This window comes from Triticum aestivum, chromosome 7D (assembly GCF_018294505.1).
Source record: "Triticum aestivum cultivar Chinese Spring chromosome 7D, IWGSC CS RefSeq v2.1, whole genome shotgun sequence".
In the NCBI taxonomy this organism is placed as follows: Eukaryota; Viridiplantae; Streptophyta; class Magnoliopsida; order Poales; family Poaceae; genus Triticum; species Triticum aestivum.
The window spans coordinates 476,483,396-476,506,075 of NC_057814.1; the positions used below are offsets into that span (position 1 = coordinate 476,483,396).

The 22,680-nt window shown below is 44.6% G+C and overlaps 1 protein-coding gene across 1 annotated transcript; it reads left to right on the forward strand.

Moving 5' to 3' along the window:
- The first annotated feature begins 11,647 nt into the window (after positions 1 to 11,647).
- LOC123167044 (uncharacterized) lies at positions 11,648 to 12,689 on the forward strand. Its single transcript, XM_044584881.1, has one exon. The coding sequence runs from the start codon at positions 11,725 to 11,727 to the stop codon at positions 12,481 to 12,483; it is 759 nt and encodes a 252-aa protein (XP_044440816.1). The 5' UTR covers positions 11,648 to 11,724; the 3' UTR covers positions 12,484 to 12,689.
- The last annotated feature ends 9,991 nt before the right edge of the window (positions 12,690 to 22,680 follow it).

The window sequence follows — 22,680 nt, forward strand, 5'->3', positions numbered from 1 at the left end:
GGTATATACTATATACTTTATATACATGACACATGTGGTGACTAAAGTCGGGTCGGCTCCTTGAGTACCCGCAAGTGATTCTGATGAGGGGGCTGAAAGGACAGGTGGCTCCACCCCGGTAGAGGTGGGCCTGGGTTCCTGACGGCCCCCGACTGTTACTTTGTGGCGAAGCGACAGGGCAGGTTGAGACCACCCAGGAGAGAGGTGGGCCTGGCCCTGGTCGGTGTTCGCGGTTACTTCAAATAACACGCTTAACGAGTTCTGGGTATTTGATCTGAGTCTGGCCATTTGGTCTATACGCACTAACCATCTACGCGGGAGTAGTTATGGGGATCCCGGCGTCGTGGTATCAGCCGAAGCTCTTTTGACGTCAGCGACTGAGTGGCGCGCGCCGCATTGGACCGTAAGCTCGCGCTTGTATTAAGGGGGCTAGGTCTGCTTCCGGCCGCGTACGCAACATGCAGGTGTGCATAGGGCGATGGGCCCAGACCCCTGCGCGCATAGGTTTAGACCGGCGTGCTGACCTCTCTGTTGAGCCTAGGTGGGGCTGCAACGTGTTGATCTTACGAGGCCGGGCATGACCCAGAAAAGTGTGTCCGGCCAAATGGGATCGAGCGTGTTGGGTTATGTGGTGCACCCCTGCAGGGAAGTCTATCTATTCGAATAGCCGTGTCCCTCGGTAAAAGGACGACCCGGAGTTGTACCTTGACCTTATGACAACTAGAACCGGATACTTAATAAAACACACCCTTCCAAGTGCCAGATATAACCCGGTGATCGCTCTCTAACAGGGCGACGAGGAGGGGATCGCCGGGTAGGATTATGCTATGCGATGCTACTTGCAGGACTTCAATCTACTCTCTTCTACATGCTGCAAGATGGAGGCTGCCAGAAGCGTAGTCTTCAACAGGATTAGCTATCCCCCTCTTATTCTGGCATTCTGCAGTTCAGTCCACTGATATGGCCCTTTACACATATACCCATGCATATGTAGTGTAGCTCCTTGCTTGCGAGTACTTTGGATGAGTACTCACGGTTGCTTTTCTCCCTCTTTTCCCTTTTCTATACCTAATTGTCGCAACCAGATACTGGAGTACAGGAGCTAGAGATCCCGAGGATGATTCTACATGGAGTTCGGCTTCGAGGAGTAGTTAGGAGGATCCCAGGCAGGAGGCCTGCGCCTCGTTCGATCTGTATCCCAGTTTGTGCTAGCCTTCTTAAGTCAAACTTGCTTAACTTATGTCTGTACTCAGATATTGTTGCTTCCGCTGACTCGTCTATGATCGAGCACTTGTATTCGAGCCCTCGAGGCCCCTGGCTTGTATTATAATGCTTGTATGACTTATTTATGTTTTAGAGTTGTGTTGTGATATCTTCCCGTGAGTCCCTGACCTTGATCGTACACATTTGCATGCATGATTAGTGTACGGTCAAAACCGGGGGCGTCACAAGTTGGTATCAGAGCCGACTGCCTGTAGGTAGCCCCCTTTCCAACCCCTTGGCCGAAGTTGAGTCTAATCGTCCAAAACTGTTTTACTAACTTGGTTGTGTGGCTTACGGGCCCACGTCGCCATCGGGTGGTATTAGGATTTTTTACTCCTCGTCTATACTCTGGGACTCTGATCTCTCTTCTATTCAGGTTAAATGATTTTTACTAGCTCTGACTCTAGGTTCGCGTATCTACTTCCTTCCAGAGAGCCCCTCACTCCAGATGATTGCTTAGTGGCCAGAAGATTTCAAAGATACTCTTCGATGTTCTCTCGAGGCCTTGTGCATGTCGCTTTTGCAATTCCCTTCCAACTATAAACCCCTATGAATGACCACGTACATTTTTCATTCATACAATCATCCCCCGTTGATCTTCTTATTACTAGATACCCTGAAATACTCTATATTGTTCCGAGAATACTTTGCGCCTACTGCCTTGCAGTTCATTATCCACATAAACACCCCTACGGGTAATTTCTCGCACTTACCGAGTATCTGCCCATCCCTAGTTGTTTGTGTGTTTCAGTAAGTTCTTTAAAATAATATTCGATCTTCCGAAATTCCTTAGCAGCTTATTGCTCTTGAAATTCTTGCTTGCATTATGGTTAATCCCATAAGTATAGTAATCTTATTGGCATCCTTTGTCACTATCAGTTTTGAGTCCTTTGATTCAATAAGTTGTGAATGTTCACAATCATCAGTCGAATCCTAGGATTATCCTTCCGGCTCAGACGTCATTTGGATATGAGCTGGTTCTTGACCAATCAATGCCTTGATCGGTTGTTCTTCTAAGTCTATTTAACTTATTCATTTTCGATCAGAATGATTGCTTCTGATCCCTCGATTTGGAAATCATAAAATTTCTTTGCATTAAGCTTTGAATTAGTCAGTTGTTTCTATAATATGATGCCTTGGCATTCCTTCTTCCTCTGATTGAGTACTGATACTCACATCAGCCCCGTTGTGGACCGCCATACCCATTGCCGGGTTATTATCCGAGAGTGTCCTTCACGACCAAAATTCTTGTGAGTTCTTTACCTGATACATAATGCCTTTGGTAAATTGTATCCTCTAATTTTGTCAACCATGCTCTACTTTTGAGTTTGTGTTATTTACTCCTGAAGTTCATGGTATATGTTCTAAGAAGCCCCGATGGGTTGAACCTATGCCTTCCTTAATCTGTGTGAACCTAAAAGTTTTCATGGGTCATACTCCTTTGGTAATTCACCAGGTAGGTTTTGACACTGAAATCATTTTTATCTAGAGCAGTGAATGAAAGGTTATGCATTGAAGAAGTGGGAGTCGACCTTGAACTTTGTGTTCATGCCCATGGACCCGATGTGGAACTTATCATGGAAGCTTCTTGCAAAATATTTAATCATTTGGGCAATTCTTCCGGTGTCATTAAGTTGAATCCCTTGCAGCCATGGTTTCGACCATGTTGTTCTTCTTTGATTCCATTTCTCAGGCAAGTTTAAGCATTTGTCTTCTGCGGATCAATACCCCAGTCCAACCTTTACTTTGATCCGTCGTCGAGTATTACCCCCCGGTATCTCGAGATTATCACGGATCTGCATAACTTCTTATGAGTTCTTCATCAAGTACTACCTTCTCACCGATTCCAATTTTTCCTGGATTCTGAGTAGTTAGTCACTCAAGTACACCGATAACTAAATCGCATCTGTTCTGCGATTCAACAATTCTTAGCAATCTTCTTTGCTTACGAGTTTGTACCCGATCACGTCATTCCTAGCCAACTTGGTTATATCATTATCATGATGATTTTAATTGTGCTACCTGGTCCTTATTCCCTGAGCACAACTTTCGACGATGAGCTAAGCTTGCGTCGATTTTCGTCATCATATCTTTTCTCCTTGAACAACAAACTTGATTTCAAGTTTGTGTCCTACCTGTGGTTCCAATAACCTTTCACTTCATCATTCCTTTGACTTGATGTCATCGTCGATCGATTACATCTTCGTGAAATCTCACGACAAATGTGTCGTGATCATCATCAGCCTTCCGAGCTCTTCCAGGATATCAATTGAATTCATGATGAGAAATACCATCCTTGCCCTCGATGAATTGTATTATCATCGACCACTTTATTGCCTTCCCACCAACACAAACGTGTTCATGTTTGGTGTTATACCTTGACTTCCTTGCTATCCAGCAATTGTTCTTCTTTACCTTGGAATATTACCATCTGTATGTCGAGGATGTTGTGAGAATTGTTCCACCTCTTGAGAATTCTTGACATAGTAGTACGTCTCTCCATCTCCGTTCATTCCTTGGTCCCTGTGTTGTTTCTAACCGGAAAATCGACAATTGATCTATGGCATGCGAATTCGAAACTTCTAGCAAGCCTATTGCTTTGAAGTTATTGTTGACATTTCATTCTTAGACCATTGGTTATCGAATCACCATTCTAACATTTATCATGCTACCTATGCCCATATTTCGGGCACACATTTCAACCAATATTTGATTGTGTATGTTTTCCTCGAGCATACACCATTATATCATTTGATCTGACGAATGTTATCTCCTTGTTCACATAATTGTGGAAATCCATCTTTTGGGAATCTCGATGAATTGTCCTTAGCCCATCAGCCACCTCATCATCCTCTCCTTGGTTTAATGATGAACCCTTGTTTCAGAGCCTTGCTTCTGGACGCCATTTCCCGAGAATCTTGCAACGTCAATTCGTCAATTGGTGTTGCACCTTTTCTTTTCAAGCATCCTGAGTCTGAGGTATCCTGACACCAATCAGATCTGAATCTTGGTCAGATATGATGGTTGGATCATATTCCCAAGAGTTATAACATTTTGTTGTTATATGGCCCATTAAGGTGATGTCATGCCTAGCACACCTGGCCGGAGGACCTATTATTATAGTTTCCTCTTTAGCAAGGTTAACCATTCTTCCATGAGGAAATTGTAAGACTTATTCTATAAGTTGTTCCTAATAAGTCCTTTGTGTATCTAGAGTCTGACCTTTGCCTGAAGATCATGTCAATGCTATCTCGAAGCATGTATGTGGTACTCCGATTTTCAATAAGAACATCTGAAGCACCATGCTGAATTTTCTGTATCAAATGATCCAAACACCGTTGTATGGGTATTGTCATCAAATTCCTCTCCCCTTACCTAAATGGTTTCTACTTTCTATCCTGTCGTGGATATCTTGTTCTGCTTCTCCTTGGGAAGGGTATACCCCTGGTATATGTGTCAAACACATTTTCCTTTCCATTGTTCTGTTTGATTTGATGATCACATTTTCCTTTCCATGGATTTGTTTAACCTTCCTTGTGATCCATATGATCTAAGTAGTAATATTCTTCTACTTATGTAAACACCTTGGTGTACAACCGTGTCAGTAAGACCCTGTTGCATTTGTCGATAGCATTCCCGTAACCTCCGATGGACAAGAACTTTGCCTATTGGTCCGCCTCGTTCAACGAGCAGGAAAATGGTTCTCTTCGTCCCTCGCCCTTGGTATCGATGTTCTTGCCGACATAACTGACAGGCTACCCTCTGACATGCCTTGCTATCGTGACCGTGCAAGATGTCAGCCCCCTTTCTACTTTAAACCACCTGGTGGGCCCATAACCCAAAGTTTTAAAGGATCGAAACCTAACTCTCCTGTACACCCTGTTGCCAAAGTTATTCCTAGAGCTTGACTTCGTATGTAGTTCACGGGCCACTTGCCTAGTGATCTATTCTGGTATCAGACGCAATACTTATTCCCATTGCTTTGAATCCCTTTCACACTTTGTTTCAGGCGACGAACAATTGCCTATGCGCTTGGAACTTCTATTTTGCACCTTCTTACTTTGCTCTCGATAATGTCTTAAGTTTCAAATCGAGAGTTACTTTCCGTCACCTTCCCTGATGTTATCTACCAGATAAGCATCACTGCGTCAGCGACTGAGTGGCGCGCGCCGCATTGGACCGTAAGCTCGCGCTTGTATTAAGGGGGCTAGGTCTGCTTCCGGCCGCGTACGCAACGTGCAGGTGTGCATAGGGCGATGGGCCCAGACCCCTGCGCGCATAGGTTTAGACCGGCGTGCTGACCTCTCTGTTGAGCCTAGGTGGGGCTGCGACGTGTTGATCTTACGAGGCCGGGCATGACCCAGAAAAGTGTGTCCGGCCAAATGGGATCGAGCGTGTTGGGTTATGTGGTGCACCCCTACAGGGAAGTTTATCTATTCGAATAGCCGTGTCCCTCGGTAAAAGGACGACCCGGAGTTGTACCTTGACCTTATGACAACTAGAACCGGATACTTAATAAAACACACCCTTCCAAGTGCCAGATATAACCCGGTGATCGCTCTCTAACAGGGCGACGAGGAGGGGATCGCCGGGTAGGATTATGCTATGCGATGCTACTTGGAGGACTTCAATCTACTCTCTTCTACATGCTGCAAGATGGAGGCTGCCAGAAGCGTAGTCTTCGACAGGATTAGCTATCCCCCTCTTATTCTGGCATTCTGCAGTTCAGTCCACTGATATGGCCCTTTACACATATACCCATGCATATGTAGTGTAGCTCCTTGCTTGCGAGTACTTTGGATGAGTACTCACGGTTGCTTTTCTCCCTCTTTTCCCTTTTCTATACCTAATTGTCGCAACCAGATACTGGAGTACAGGAGCTAGAGATCCCGAGGATGATTCTACATGGAGTTCGGCTTCGAGGAGTAGTTAGGAGGATCCCAGGCAGGAGGCCTGCGCCTCGTTCGATCTGTATCCCAGTTTGTGCTAGCCTTCTTAAGGCAAACTTGTTTAACTTATGTCTGTACTCAGATATTGTTGCTTCCGCTGACTCGTCTATGATCGAGCACTTGTATTCGAGCCCTCGAGGCCCCTGGCTTGTATTATAATGCTTGTATGACTTATTTATGTTTTAGAGTTGTGTTGTGATATCATCCCGTGAGTCCCTGACCTTGATCGCACACATTTGCGTGCATGATTAGTGTACGGTCAAAACCGGGGGCGTCACAAGTTGGTATCAGAGCCGACTGCCTGTAGGTAGCCCCTTTTCCAACCCCTTGGCCGAAGTTCAGTCTAATCGTCCAAAACTGTTTACTAACTTGGCTGTGTGGCTTACGGGCCCACGTCGCCATCGGGTGGTATTAGGATTTTTTACTCCTCGTCTATACTCTGGGACTCTGATCTCTCTTCTATTCAGGTTAAATGATTTTTACTAGCTCTGACTCTAGGTTCGCGTATCTACTTCCTTCCAGAGAGCCCCTCACTCCAGATGATTGCTTAGTGGCCAGAAGATTTCAAAGATACTCTTCGATGTTCTCTCGAGGCCTTGTGCATGTCGCTTTTGCAATTCCCTTCCAACTATAAACCCCTATGAATGACCACGTACATTTTTCATTCATACAATCATCCCCCATTGATCTTCTTATTACTAGATACCCTGAAATACTCTATATTGTTCCGAGAATACTTTGCGCCTACTGCCTTGCAGTTCATTATCCACATAAACACCCCTACGGGTAATTTCTCGCACTTACCGAGTATCTGCCCATCCCTAGTTGTAGATTTAAAGATTCCCCACCCTTCTACCGACGTAGCAGCCGACAGGTGTCAAGGGAACCTGCGGTGGCGCCGGCTGGACAAGGGGAAGTGTTGGTCGTCTCATTTTTGCCAAACCCTAGGCCATCCTTTTTGCTTATAAGTCATGAATCACTCAGCCTCAACTCACCAAGTTGATGGCCGACGGAGTCTTTCGATTTAACCACCATCTAAGTCAAACTTGGACCGCTATAAAATTACAATATAACTACTATGAAAGTTTGATGAAATACTGTAACCGCACGAAAACCTATTATGGAATCTATAGGAATAAAAGTGGTTTCACAAATTTTCATAGATAGTTCATTTGAGTTTTAAAATATATAAATTCATATTTCAAAAAATATTCAACAACTAGCCTGTTATGAAGATCTCACCAAGATGATGAGGATGGTGAAACGGATCTCGATTTGGACACCTTGTAAAAAAATAGTACATCCCTAATTTGGACATAATTTTAAAACAATGGTATTAGTTTTGATACATCTTAGGGTTTTAAGTGAAATAATAAGTGAATGCTTGAATGGTAATTAAGAAGTGTATGTTCACAAACAACTTAGTCCCAGATGATATTAAGATATCAAAATTGCTACAACACCACACAATGGACTCCAAGAAAGATAAAAATTATAACCATGCCCATCCATTATGCAAACAAGACCCCAGAATTGAGACTTAGATTGCAATCCGGCCGTTCTACACTCAGCGAACTCACCTGAGACGCAGATGCCACCTTCTCCGAATTGGTCCTTACCAAACTTGGGCACTGCAGAAAGGGCCTCCCACTCGAGGTCAAATACTGAAGCAAACCAGAGCATTTTGCGTGTTTGATCCACTTCTCTGGTTGAACAGGTCGATATAGTCATCCATGGAGGACGAAGCACATCAAAGCCAACGCCCACTTCACTTAGCACAATAAATGAAGGACGAAAGATCGTAAATCCAAGTCCCCATATCCATCTACCTACATGGCAGTGAAGAGAGGGAAGATAAGGGGTTGCATCGATCCACAAAACTAAGCTTATTGGGGGAGATCTTGTTGGATCCGCCACCCACCTTCGCCTTCCATGGTTCCACCATGGAAGGCTATTGCAGGAGAGAGCCAACAATTTTCAGACACCGCTCAAAGACGCCAGAGTGGAGATATGCCGTGGCATAACACAAATCACCTTCAAGCACGACACCTAGACCTAGTCATACACCTAATAGTTGATCTACATGAGACTCTAGACCTGGATACCTTTCCCATGCTCACTGGCGCCTCACCACCGGAAGAGACGAGCAAATGAGTCAGGCTAGAGGTGGCGACTCTCCAGGAGGAAGATGAGGAGAGACAAAAGGAGGGGGGATGAATGGGTTTTGTCGTACACTAGTATACCTGACAACACCTAGTTCATAATCTAGAACCTCTATTTTATACACGTACGTTCTGTAATAGGTTTCAGTGTTGTTTCATGATTTCATCAAAATTACATATGAGTTATAGGGGAGTCTATAGTGGTTTTGAGTTTCAATCGGATGATCATGGGAAACTTTAACAAAACTAATGTGAAACACATGTCCATTGTGAAACGTGTATGAAAACTATGTGAAAAATTATGTAACTGTTAATAAAATTTTGGGAAGTTCTCAACCACTTAAAAAATTTGTGTGTATTATGTTAATATTTTTCTTAATGAACAAATGTAACTATATTGAAATTTTGTGGATCTTGCCTTAAATATAATTTGATTTTAATTTAAGAAATCAAAATTGTTTAAAAACATTTTTATTCTTAACGAAATGGTGAAAGCGTGCATAACATTTGAACTGAGATTTAGGATTTCTTTCAAAACAAATTGGGTACTCGGCTAATGTAAGGGAAATATGGCAAAATTTCGGACGTCAAGTACAAAAAAAAGATTTTGAGGATTTAGATTTCACCCGAGAACATGTGAGTCAAACGCCAGATTGAGAGGAAGCGGTTGTCCACATTCGTCGCCGCTAGGCTAGAGTTACTAGCCAACGTAGTTAACTGGTATGTTATAAGCTTTCAATATGAATGACTAATATGTTAGTTTTTTCTTTGCAAAGTTTGAACCCACCAAAATAATAAAGAACTGCATCAACGTGGAAGAAAATGACTGATAGCCATACAAATTGGCTATTCTACGCTTTTTCTTCTTTATATCGGCGTAGAATAAAGGGAAAATTAAAATGCCACAAAAAATTGTTGTTTTGATAAATGCTGCAAGTTGTGGTAACTAAACAGATACAATTTCAGGGATGAAATGTCAATTCGTGACGTTGTGTTTAAGACGAGTGGGATTTTACAATAGCATATATCTATAGATATTCGAGTTATGTTTGACTAACTGACCAGTGGATCTATTTCACTATAAGGAACATGTAACTTTGGAACGATGTAACTATCTGGCAACCGAAACGTGTATTTTAGACAACATAGAGAAATACACGAGAATACGAGACAAGAAAGATGAGGCGGGGTACTCAGCCATGGATCTACATCTTACATAGCCTTTAAAGACCATTTTTATTCTTCTTCCCTCCACCTCCCAAACCAACCTTACCATGGCTGTTGTCATCATCATTGACTCCACCTAGCAGGTGGACACGTAGACCAAGCCTTCTCGCTATACCCTTTCCCCCTACCCCCTAGGTTGCCCCCCCCGAGGTCTGTCTTAGCTGATCTCACATGGCTCTGCTTGTGACTATAACCACTTCAACAAGGTTTAATCACTCTGTTGAATTGTTGGTGGCACTGTTGCATCATTAGTGACTCTGTCTAACCACTCCAACAAGGTCTATGTCCATGATGTTTTGGAAAGTGTTTGAACACCGATATAGTAACATGCGTGGAGTTGTGTGACAGTGGGGGACATAATCTCAGTTTATTGATGGTGTTTCGCAAATCATTCTCGAGGGTAGCGGGATTTCACCCAAAAAAATCACCTAATGTGATTAACTTTTGAGTCATTGTCTTGATAATTTTTTGTGAGGTGAACCCTATGCTTATGTACAACCCTTACTTGGACAAAATACATACTTATGATTATGTCCTCTATGCAAATATACACAAATATAAAATGGATAATTAAGATTACATCTAACCATGGTGTTCCAATTCCTCATGCAATAGTTCACAACCCTAGGTATCGGCAATATCTGTCACCACGACTTCTCATCATAAACAAAATAATCACAAAATTCTCTCATGTAGGCCCTTATAGGTGATGTAGCATGAAGTCAATATTCACACATCATTGCTAGAGAAGTGCAGCACAAAGTAATAACAGGACATCAAACTTTACGCAATTTCAAATGTTCACTAACAACTGGATTCTTCCGGACCCTCAAGAATGCAACGACTGCTCACCAGAAATCATATTGGTCATGATTAGTGTGGTAAAGATATATGGATAACTATCTAGACACACAAATCTTTTACCAAATAATCACTAAGCATCAGCTACAAATAAGTAATCACCACTAGGAAGTGATCTCAACAACAAATCTGAGGTAATAATTCATAGATTCAAATAGGGATGACGATGGAGGTGGTGATGATGATGGTGTTGGTGATGATGATCCCCACGACGATCGGAATGTTAGTGATGTTGTTGGCTTCAATTCTCCCCACCGGTAGAGGAAGGATCCCGACAAATCAGCCCTCTGGGGGAGAAAAGCTCACCTCTATGTTAAAGATGGCGGAAAAAAAATCCTCGATAATTATTTCTGTCAGTTTTAGGGTAAAATGGGATCAGTGCAGCCATGCAACATTAGAGGCATGCCATGTGAGCCCCACATGCCCCCTTGGCATGACCAGGGCGCGTGGGCCCCATAGGGGGCCTCCTGGCCCAAGTATGGCCCCGTGGCTCTCTTCCCGTATAAAACTGACATTCTAAATTTTTGCTATTTTTACGAGTTCCAAAAAGTCATTTTCTCCACCGGATTTCATTTTGGTGCTTTTCTGCAATTTTTCGCAAATTGCCCTCCTCCGTTGCAACATGCAAATTAAGAGGAAAAAGAATAAGAATGATGTGACAAATGCAAAACATGAATAATTGTGAGCATTTTATAATAAGATATAGTGGTGCAAAATGGATGTATCAGGTTTCGACTATGTCGTCTTGGTTGTCCAAGTAGAAGATGCCCCAGTTCCGAGCTATCTGTAGTCTGCCCTCTTAGTATGAACCCTCGCGACCTTGATCTCCTACTCATGGATGACCTTAACTTGTCCTAAACTTGATCTTATATAATTTTTATGTGTGCATCTACAATGTTAACATAGGTTATCGAAAAAAGATTGTGGTCCATTGGCCTATTGGGGTGCGACGAACAGGTCTAAGTGACTCTGTTTTGACACGAGTGAGTGAGGAATCCAAGTGAACCGTTCTTGTACTACAAGCGGCAGCTTGAGCAAGCACTGCAGCCAAAAGCAATCGCAAACACGAAGCTCCCACCACTGACTAAAATATCATAAAATAAACCCCATTAGCCATTTCTGTTCCATTATTACCTCCCTTTAAATACCCCCTCCACTCCACCCTCCCCTACTCGTGCTAAAACCCCACAGCAGCAAAGCATTCCCAACGAAGACAAACAATCCTCTCTCACTCGCTCCTCACTCCTTCCACACAGACAGCGATGGAGCCGAGCATGGCGCCGCGGAGGCTATGGCACGTGGTGCGCGCCGTGCTGTTCATGCTCCGCAAGGGCATGTCCAAGCGGAAGCTGTCCATGGACCTCCAGCTCCTCCTCCACCGCGGCAAGATCGCCGGCAAGGCCCTCAGCAGACTCATGAGCGCCAACGGCCACCACGACCAGGCTGCCTCCAGGTCAGCCGCGGAGGCACCTCCGCCGGCGTCCTTGTCGCGCCGCACCCTCGACTCCGCGCTCGCCGTCTACGGCACGCGCGGCGCCGGCCGCGAGGTGGAGTTCAGCTGCAGCAACACCCCGTCCTACCCGCCCATCCAGCTCATCCCCGCCAAGCGCCGCCGCCGCAACAACCGCCGCACCCACCGCGGCGCCAACGGCGCGGAGCCAGGGTGGTACAACTACGACGCGGCCGACATTGCCAAGGTCTTCGAGGTCCTCAACGACGAGCAGCTGCTGAAGGAGGTCGTCGGCGACGACGGTGCGGCGCCCCTCGCCGTGTTGGCGACGCCGTCGCCCGCGCTGTGGTCGAGCTTCGGCCGCAGCCCGGCGCCGGTGAGGCAGCTGCGGATCACCGACTCGCCGTTCCCGGTGAGGGACGACGCGGCGGATCTGGAGGGCGGGCTGGTGGACCGCGAGGCGGACGAGTTCATCAAGAAGTTCTACGACCAGCTGCGCAGGCAGCAGAACCTCGCCGCCGCCACCCCGGAGTACGGCTACGCGGGTCCGGCTGCCGGCGTCGCGTACTAGGAGCTTAGCTGCGTACGTGCCAACCAAAGCGTCCATATAAGTATTAGGTGTTAGCTACTTCCTGCATGCATGTGTTTCGTTCCAAGTGTGAAGCGTGAACCTGCTCCAGTACGTATATGTTTGTGATCTTGTGCATAGATCAAGCATGTTTGTATGTAGAGAGCTTAATTAATTACAGTACTCTAATAAGTTTCTTGGAGCTGTGAGATTTTTCTGTGTTTAATTAGTTTGATGATCCATGCATGTATATATTACTAGTTCACGACTGCTAGTAGGTAACAAGATTCACACCTTCCGATGTATATGTATATCGAATGCAAACAAGGATGGCTCTCAGTGATTCAGTCCGTAACTGGTTTTGTTGTCGTACACGTCGGTGCCAGTACCACAACACAGCGACAGTAGTAGAGCAACTTTCCAGAATTTCTTCAGTTGCTCGATCGTCTTGTCTTTGGCCACAGGGGATTCGCGTATTGGTTCCGGAGAATCGATCGGCCTGTCAAACATCGGAGGATATCTGATATCTCAATCTCACTTGATTGTGTTTTGGACCAGTACAGTACACTGCTTACCTTCCATTGAGATCGATAGGGGATAGGAGGCTGTTTGGTTGCCGTGCGCTACAGTACCCGCATTGCATACACTTCTTCATCCAACCTGGCTATGCAAATGCAGCCTCAAATGCACCATATGCATGTTGTTTGGTTGCCTGCATGCCCTCTTACCTGCATTGGCTGAACCACACTGCCTGGTGTTTGGTTGCCTGCATGTTAGTCCACAAACCTAAGGCATGGTGTTTGGTTGTATGCAAGGCCTGATGTGTGGTAACCTCTTTGGCTAGTTGGTGAGGTTACCACCACACTTCGGCAGCACACATCATAAGCACAACAGAGTATAAACAGAGCATCAACTAGCATAATTCAGATATAAGCAGTACCACAGATATAACAGTTCAACGCATAAACCATAAACATGTTCAAAGCAGACTCGATAGTACGCTCGAAAGAGGTGGCCCGGCCCTACTCCTTGGCGGCGAAGGCTTCGTCGTGCTTCCCGCACTTGTTGACGACCTCAATGCCATCGTCGTCGAAGATGATGACCTTGAGGGTGTCGGGAGTGAGGAGCTTGAACGTCACCATGTAGCCGATCTTGATCTGATGAACGGCTGCGTAGGTGGCCCAACCCTGATCCAGGGTCACCATGCCGTTCATCAGCTTGACCGTCACCTTCCAGGAGCAGCCGGTGTTGTTCCTGAGCTTGAACTCCGTCGGCACCGCGACGAAGTGCTTGGTGAAGTTCAGGGGCATGGGGATGCACTCAAGCTTCGGTGCAAGGATGACCTTGCAGAAGTGAGTTGGGCCATCCTCCTGATGGTAGTGGCTGTAGTTGCGGCGCTTGTTGCTGGGGCCTCCTCCATGCCCTCGTCGTCGCCACCCTCAGGCGTCTTCGGGTCTTCCTCGGCGGTGGGCGGCAGCTCAACCTCGTCGGGCATTGGGTGAAGGGGCTGCTTACCCTTGCTGTCAACGGCCGGGAGCACCTCTGTGTCCTCGATCTGCACACAAGTCATGGAGTCAGGCATTGCACAGAGTTCATGGCTAATTCAAGAGCTTGTAGTTAAAACGGCATGGCTGTCACTCTTCTCCTCCTCTCCATCCCCCCTATATTTACTCACCCTGCCCACCACTATTTACCCACCCCCTCTCTTCTCTCACTGTCAACCTTCCTCCTCCCCATTGCCATGAGCTCTAGCTGTTGGGGAACGTAGTAATTTCAAAAAACTTCCTACGCACACACAGGATCATGGTGATGCATAGCAACGAGAGGGGAGAGTGTTGTCCACGTACCCTCGTAGACCGGAAGCGGAAGCGTTAGCACAACGCGGTTGATGTAGTCGTACGTCTTCACGATCCGACCGATCCAAGTACCGAACGTACGGCACCTCCGAGTTCAGCACACGTTCCGCTCGATGACGTCCCTCGAACTCCGATCCAGCCGAGCTTTGAGGGAGAGTTCCATCAGCACGACAGCGTGGTGACGATGATGATGTTCTACCGACGCAGGGCTTCGCCTAAGCACCGCTACGATATTATCGAGGTGGACTATGGTGAAGAGGGGCACCGCACACGGCTAAAAGATCCAAGAGATCAATTCTTGTGTCTAGAGGTGCCCCCCTGCCCCGTATATAAAGGAGAGAGGAAGAGGCCGGCCCTAGAGGGGGCGCGCCAAGTGTGGGGAGTCCTACTAGGACTTCCAAGTCCTAGTAGGATTCCCCTTTCCTTTCCGGAGTAGGAGAGAAGGAAAGAGGGGGAGAGGGAGAAGGAAAAGGGGGCTGCACCCCTTGTCCAATTCCGACCAGAGGGGGGGGGGCGCGCCTCCTTCCTTTTGGCCTCTCTCCTCTATTCCCGTATGGTCCAATAAGGCCCAATACTTCTCCCGGTGAATTCCCGTAACTCCCCGGTACTCCGAAAATACCCGAATCACTCGGAACCTTTCCGATGTCCGAATATAGTCGTCCAATATATCGATCTTTATGTCTCGACCATTTCGAGACTCCTCGTCATGTCCCCGATCTCATCCGGGACTCCGAACTACCTTCGGTACATCAAATCACATAAACTCATAATACAACCGTCACCGAAACTTTAAGCGTGCGGACCCTACGGGTTCGAGAACTATGTAGACATGACCGAGACACGTCTCCGGCCAATAACCAATAGCGGAACCTGGATGCTCATATTGGCTCTCACATATTCTACGAAGATCTTTATCGGTCAAACCGCATAACAACATACGTTGTTTCCTTTGTCATCGGTATGTTACTTGCCCGAGATTCGATCATCGGTATCTCAATACCTAGTTCAATCTCGTTACTGGCAAGTCTCTTTACTCGTTCCGTAATATATCATCCCGTAACTAACTCATTAGTTACAATGCTTGCAAGGCTTATAGTGATGTGCATTACCGAGTGGGCCCAGAGATACCTCTCCGACAATCGGAGTGACAAATCCTAATCTCGAAATACGCCAACCCAACAAGTACCTTCGGAGACACCTGTAGAGCACCTTTATAATCACCCAGTTACGTTGTGACGTTTGGTAGCACACAAAGTGTTCCTCCGGTAAACGGGAGTTGCATAATCTCATAGTCATAGGAACATGTATAAGTCATGAAGAAAGCAATAGCAACATACTAAACGATCAAGTGCTAAGCTAACGGAATGGGTCAAGTCAATCACATCATTCTCCTAATGATGTGATCCCGTTAATCAAATGACAACTCATGTCTATGGCTAGGAAACTTAACCATCTTTGATTCAACGAGCTAGTCAAGTAGAGGCATACTAGTGACACTCTGTTTGTCTATGTATTCACACATGTACTAAGTTTCCGGTTAATACAATTCTAGCATGAATAATAAACATTTATCATGAAATAAGGAAATAAATAATAACTTTATTATTGCCTCTAGGGCATATTTCCTTCAGTCTCCCACTTGCACTAGAGTCAATAATCTAGTTCACATCGCCTTGTGATTTAACACAAATAGTTCACATCACCATGTGATTAACACCCATAGTTCACATCGTCTTGTGACCAACACTCAAAGGATTTACTAGTCAGTAATCTAGTTCACATCGCCATGTGATTAACACCCAAAGGGTACTAAGGTGTGATCATGTTTTGCTTGTGAGAGAAGTTTAGTCAACGGGTCTGCAACATTCAGATCCGTATGTATTTTGCAAATTTCTATGTCAACAATGCTCTGCACGGAGCTACTCTAGCTAATTCCTCCCACTTTCATTATTTATCCAGATTGAGACTTAGAGTCATCTGGATCAGTGTCAAAACTTGCATCGACGTAACCCTTTACGATGAACCTTTTGTCACCTCCGTAATCGAGAAACATATCCTTATTCCACTAAGGATAATTTTGACCGTTGTCCAGTGATCTACTCCTAGATCACTATTGTACTCCCTTGCCAAACTCAGTGGTAGGGTATACAATAGATCTGGTACACAGCATGGCATACTTTATAGAACCTATGGCTGAGGCATAGGAAATGATTTTCATTCTCTCTCTATCTTCTGTCGTGGTTCGGCTTTGAGTCTTACTCAATTTCACACCTTGTAACACAGGCAAGAACTCTTTCCTTGACTGTTCCATTTTGAACTACTTCAAAATCTTGTCAAGGTATGTACTCATTGAAAAAAACTTATCAATCGTATTGATCTATCTCTATAGTTCTTGATGCTCAATATGTAAGCAGCTTCACCGAGGTCTTTCTTTGAAAAACTCCTCTCAAATACTCCTTTATGCTTTCCAGAAAATTCTACATTATTTCCGATCAACAATATGTCATTCACATATACTTATCAGAAATGTTGTAGTGCTCCCACTCACTTTCTTGTAAATACAGGCTTCACCGCAAGTCTGTATAAAACTATATGCTTTGATCAACTCATCAAAGCATATATTCCAACTTCGAGATGCTTGCACCAGTCCATAGATGGATCGCTGGAGCTTGCACATTTTGTTAGCACCTTTAGGATCGACAAAACCTTCTGGTTGCATCATATACAACTCTTCTTTAAGAAATCCATTAAGGAATTTAGTTTTGACATCCATTTGCCAAATTTCATAATCATAAAATGCGGCAATTGCTAACATGATTCGGACAGACTTAAACATTGCTACGAGTGAGAAAATCTCATCGTAGTCAACACCTTGAACTTTGTAAAAACCTTTTTCAACAAGTCTAGCTTTGTAGATAGTAACACTACTATCAGCGTCCGTCTTCCTCTTGAAGATCCATTTATTCTCAATGGCTTGCCGATCATCGGGCAAGTCAACCAAAGTCCATACTTTGTTCTCATACATGGATCCCATCTCAGATTTCATGGCCTTAAACCATTTTGCGGAATCTGGGCTCATCATCGCTTCCTCATAGTTCGTAGGTTCGTCATGGTCAAGTAACATGACTTCCAGAACAGGATTACCGTACCACTCTGGTGCGGACCGTACTCTGGTTGACCTACGAGGTTTGGTAGTAACTTGATCTGAAGTTACATGACCATCATCATTAGCTTCTTCACTAATCGGTGTAAGAGTCACATGAACAGATTTCTGTGATGAACTACTTTCCAATAAGAGAGCAGGTACAGTTACCTCATCAAGTTCTACTTTCCTCCCACTCACTTCTTTCGAGAGAAACTCCTTCTCTAGAAAGGATCCATTCTTAGCAACGAATGTTTTGCCTTTGGATCTGTGATAAAAGGTGTACCCAACTGTCTTCTTTGGGTATCCTATGAAGATACATTTCTCCGATTTGGGTTTGAGCTTATCAGGATGAAACTTTTTCACATAAGCATCGCAACCCCAAACTTTAAGAAACGATAACTTTGGTTTGTTGCCAAACCACAGTTCATATGGTGTCGTCTCAACGGATTTAGATGGTGCCCTATTTAACGTGAATGCAGCTGTCTCTAATGCATAACCCCAAAACGATAGTGGTAAATCGGTAAGAGACATCATAGATTGCACCATATATCTAATAAAGTACGGTTACGATGTTTGGACACACCATTACGCTGTGGTGTTCCAGGTGGCGTGAGTTGCGAAACTATTCCGCATTGTTTCAAATGAAGACCAAACTCGTAACTCAAATATTCTTCTCCACGATCAGATCGTAGAAACTTTATTTTCTTGTTACGATGATTTTCCACTTCACTCTGAAATATATGAACTTTTCAAATGTTTCGGACTTATGTTTCATCAAGTAGATATACCCATATCTGCTCAAATCATCTGTGAATGTTAGAAAATAATGATACCCGCCACGAGCCTTAATATTCATCGGACCGCATACATCAGTATGTATGATTTCCAACAAATCTGTTGCTCGCTCCATTGTTCCGGAGAACGGCGTTTTAGTCATCTTGCCCAAGAGGCATGGTTCGCAAGCATCAAGTGATTCCAAAAGCCCATCAGCATGGAGTTTCTTCATGCGCTTTACACCAATATGACCTAAACGGTAGTGCCACAAATAAGTTGCACTATCATTATTAACTTTGCATCTTTTGGTTTCAATATTATGAATATGTGTATCACTACGACCGAGATCCAATGAACCATTTTCATTGGGTGTGTAACCATATAAGGTTTTATTCATGTAAACAGAACAACAATTATTCTCTAACTTAAATGAATAACCGTATTGCAATAAACATGCTCAAATCATATTCATGCTCAACGCAAACACCAAATAACACTTATTTAGGTTCAACACTAATCCCGAAAGTATAGGGAGTGTGCGATGATGATCATATCAAACTTGGAACCACTACCAACTCACACCGTCACTTCTCCCTTAACTATTCTCTGTTCATTCTGCAACTCCCGTTTCGAGTTACTATTCTTTAGCAACTGAACTAGGATCAAATACTGAGGGGTTGCTATAAACACTTGTAAAGTACACATCAATAACATGTATATCAAATATACATTTGTTTACTTTGCCATCCTTCTTATCCGTCAAATACTTGGGGCAGTTCCGCTTGCAGTGACAAGTTCCTTTGCAGTAGAAGCATTCAGTCTCAGGCTTAGGTCCAGACTTGGGTTTCTTCACTTGAGCAGCAACTTGCTTGCCGTTCTTCTTGAAGTTCCCCTTCTTCCCTTTGCCCTTTTCTTGAAACTAGTGGTTTTGTCAACCATCAACACTTGATGCTCTTTCTTGATTTCTACCTTCGTCGATTTCAGCATCGCGAAGAGCTCGGGAATTACTTTCGTCATCCCATGCATATTATAGTTCATCACGAAGTTCTAGTAACTTGGTGATAGTGACTAGAGAACTTTGTCAATTACTATCTTATCTGGAAGATTAACTCCCACTTGATTCAAGCAATTGTAGTACTCAGACAATCTGAGCACATGCTCACTGGTTGAGCTATTCTCATCCATCTTATAGGCAAAGTACTGTCAGAGGTCTCATACCTCTTGAGACGGACATGAGTATGAAATACCAATTTCAACTCTTGGAACATCTTATATGCTCCGTGGCGTTCAAAACATTTTTGAAGTCCTGGTTCTAAGCCGTAAAGCATGGTGCACTAAACTATCAAGTAGTCATCACATCGAGCTTTGCCAAACGTTCATAATGTCGGCATCTGCTCCTGCAATAGGTCTGTCACCTAGCGGTGCTTCAAGGACATAATTCTTCTGTGCAGCATTGAGGATAATCCTCAGATCACGGATCCAATCCGCATCATTGCTACTAACATCTTTCAACTTAGTTTTCTCTAGGAACATATCAAAAATAAAACAGGGGAGCAAAACGCGAGCTATTGATCTACAACATAGATATGCTAATACTATCAGGACTAAGTTCATGATAAATTTAAGTTCAATTAATCATATTACTTAAGAACTCCCACTTAGATAGACATCCCTCTAATCATCTAAGTGATCACGTGATCCAAATCAACTAAACCATAACCGATCATCACGTGAAATGGAGTAGTTTTCAATGGTGAACATCACTATGTTGATCATATCTACTATATGATTCACGCTCGACCTTTCGGTCTCAGTGTTCCGAGGCCATATCTGCATATGCTAGGCTCGTCAAGTTTATCACACCCGATCATCACGTGGTGTCTGGGCACGACGAACTTTGGCAACGGTGCATACTCAGGGAGAACACTTTTATCTTGAAATTTAGTGAGAGATCATCTTATAATGCTACCGTCAATCAAAGCATAATAAGATGCATAAAAGATAAACATCACATGCAATCAATATAAGTGATATGATATGGCCATCATCATCTTGTGCTTGTGATCTCCATCTCCGAAGCACCGTCATGATCACCATCGTCACCGGCGCGACACCTTGATCTCCATCGTAGCATCGTTGTCGTCTCGCCAACTATTGCTTCTACGACTATCGCTACCTCTTAGTGATAAAGTAAGCAATTACAGGGCGATTGCATTGCATACAATAAAGCGACAACCATATTGCTCCTGCCAGTTGCCGATAACTCGGTTACAAAACATGATCATCTCATACAATAAAATATAGTATCATGTCTTGACCATATCACATCACAACATGCCCTGCAAAAACAAGTTAGACGTCCTCTACTTTGTTGTTGCAAGTTTTACATGGCTGCTACGGGCTGAGCAAGAACCGTTCTTACCTACGCATCAAAACCACAACGATAGTTCGTCAAGTTAGTGATGTTTTAACCTTCTCAAGGACCGGGTGTAGCCACTCTCGGTTCAACTAAAGTTGGAGAAATTGACACCCGCCAGCCACCTGGGTGCAAAGCACGTCGGTAGAACCAGTCTCGCGTAAGCGTACGCGTAATGTCGGTCCGGGCCGCTTCATCCAACAACATCGCCGAACCAAAGTATGACATGCTGGTAAGCAGTATGACTTGTATCGCCCACAACTCACTTGTGTTCTACTCGTGCATATAACATCTACGCATAAAACCAGGCTCGGATGCCACTGTTGGGGAACGTAGTAATTTCAAAAAAATTCCTACGCACACACAGGATCATGGTGATGCATAGCAACGAGAGGGGAGAGTGTTGTCCACGTACCCTCGTAGACCGAAAGCGGAAGCGTTAGCACAACGCGGTTGATGTAGTCGTACGTCTTCACGATCCGACCGATCCAAGTACCGAACGTACGGCACCTCCGAGTTCAGCACACGTTCAGCTCGATGACGTCCCTCGAACTCCGATCTAGCCGAGCTTTGAGGGAGAGTTCCATCAGCACGACGGCGTGGTGACGATGATGATGTTTTACCGACGCAGGGCTTCGCCTAAGCACCGCTACGATATTATTGAGGTGGACTATGGTGGAGAGGGGCACCGCACACGGCTAAAAGATCCAAGAGATCAATTGTTGTGTCTAGAGGTGCCCCCTGCCCTCGTATATAAAGGAGGGAGGGAGAGGCCGGCCCTAGAGGGGGCGCGCCAAGTGTGGGGAGTCCTACTAGGACTCCCAAGTCCTAGTAGGATTCCCCTTTCCTTTCCGGAGTAGGAGAGAAGGAAAGAGGGGGAGAGGGAGAAGGAAAAGGGGGCTGCACCCCTTGTCCAATTCGGAACAGAGGGGGGGGGGCGCGCATCCTTCCTTTTGGCCTCTCTCCTCTATTCCCGTATGGCCCAATAAGGCCCAATACTTCTCTCGGTGAATTCCCGTAACTCCCCGGTACTCCGAAAATACCCGAATCACTCGGAACCTTTCCGATGTCCGAATATAGTCGTCCAATATATTGATCTTTACATCTCGACCATTTCGAGACTCCTCGTCATGTCCCCGATCTTATACGGGACTCCGAACTACCTTCGGTACATCAAATCACATAAACTCATAATACAATCGTCACCGAAACTTTAAGCATGCGGACCCTACGGGTTCGAGAACTATGTAGACATGACCAAGACACGTCTCCGGCCAATAACCAATAGCGGAACCTGGATGCTCATATTGGCTCACACTTATTCAATGAAGATCTTTATCGGTCAAACCGCATAACAACATACGTTGTTCCCTTTGTCATCGGTATGTTACTTGCCCGAGATTTGATCGACGGTATCTCAATACCTAGTTCAATCTCGTTACTGGCAAGTCTCTTTACTCGTTCCGTAATATATCATCCCATAACTAACTCATTATTTACAATGCTTGCAAGGCTTATAGTGATGTGCATTACCGAGTGGGCCCAGAGATACCTCTCCGACAATCGGAGTGACAAATCCTAATCTCGAAATACGCCAACCCAACAAGTACCTTCGGAGACACCTGTAGAGCACCTTTATAATCACCCAGTTACGTTGTGACGTTTGGTAGCACACAAAGTGTTCCTCCGGTAAACGGGAGTTGCATAATCTTATAGTCATAGGAACATGTATAAGTCATGAAGAAAGCAATAGCAACATACTAAACGATCAAGTGCTAAGCTAAAGGAATGGGTCAAGTCAATCACATCATTCTCCTAATGATGTGATCCCGTTAATCAAATGACAACTCATGTCTATGGCTAGGAAACTTAACCATCTTTGATTCAACGAGCTAGTCAAGTAGAGGCATACTAGTGACACTCTGTTTGTCTATGTATTCACACATGTACTAAGTTTCCGGTTAATACAATTCTAGCATGAATAATAAACATTTATCATGAAATAAGGA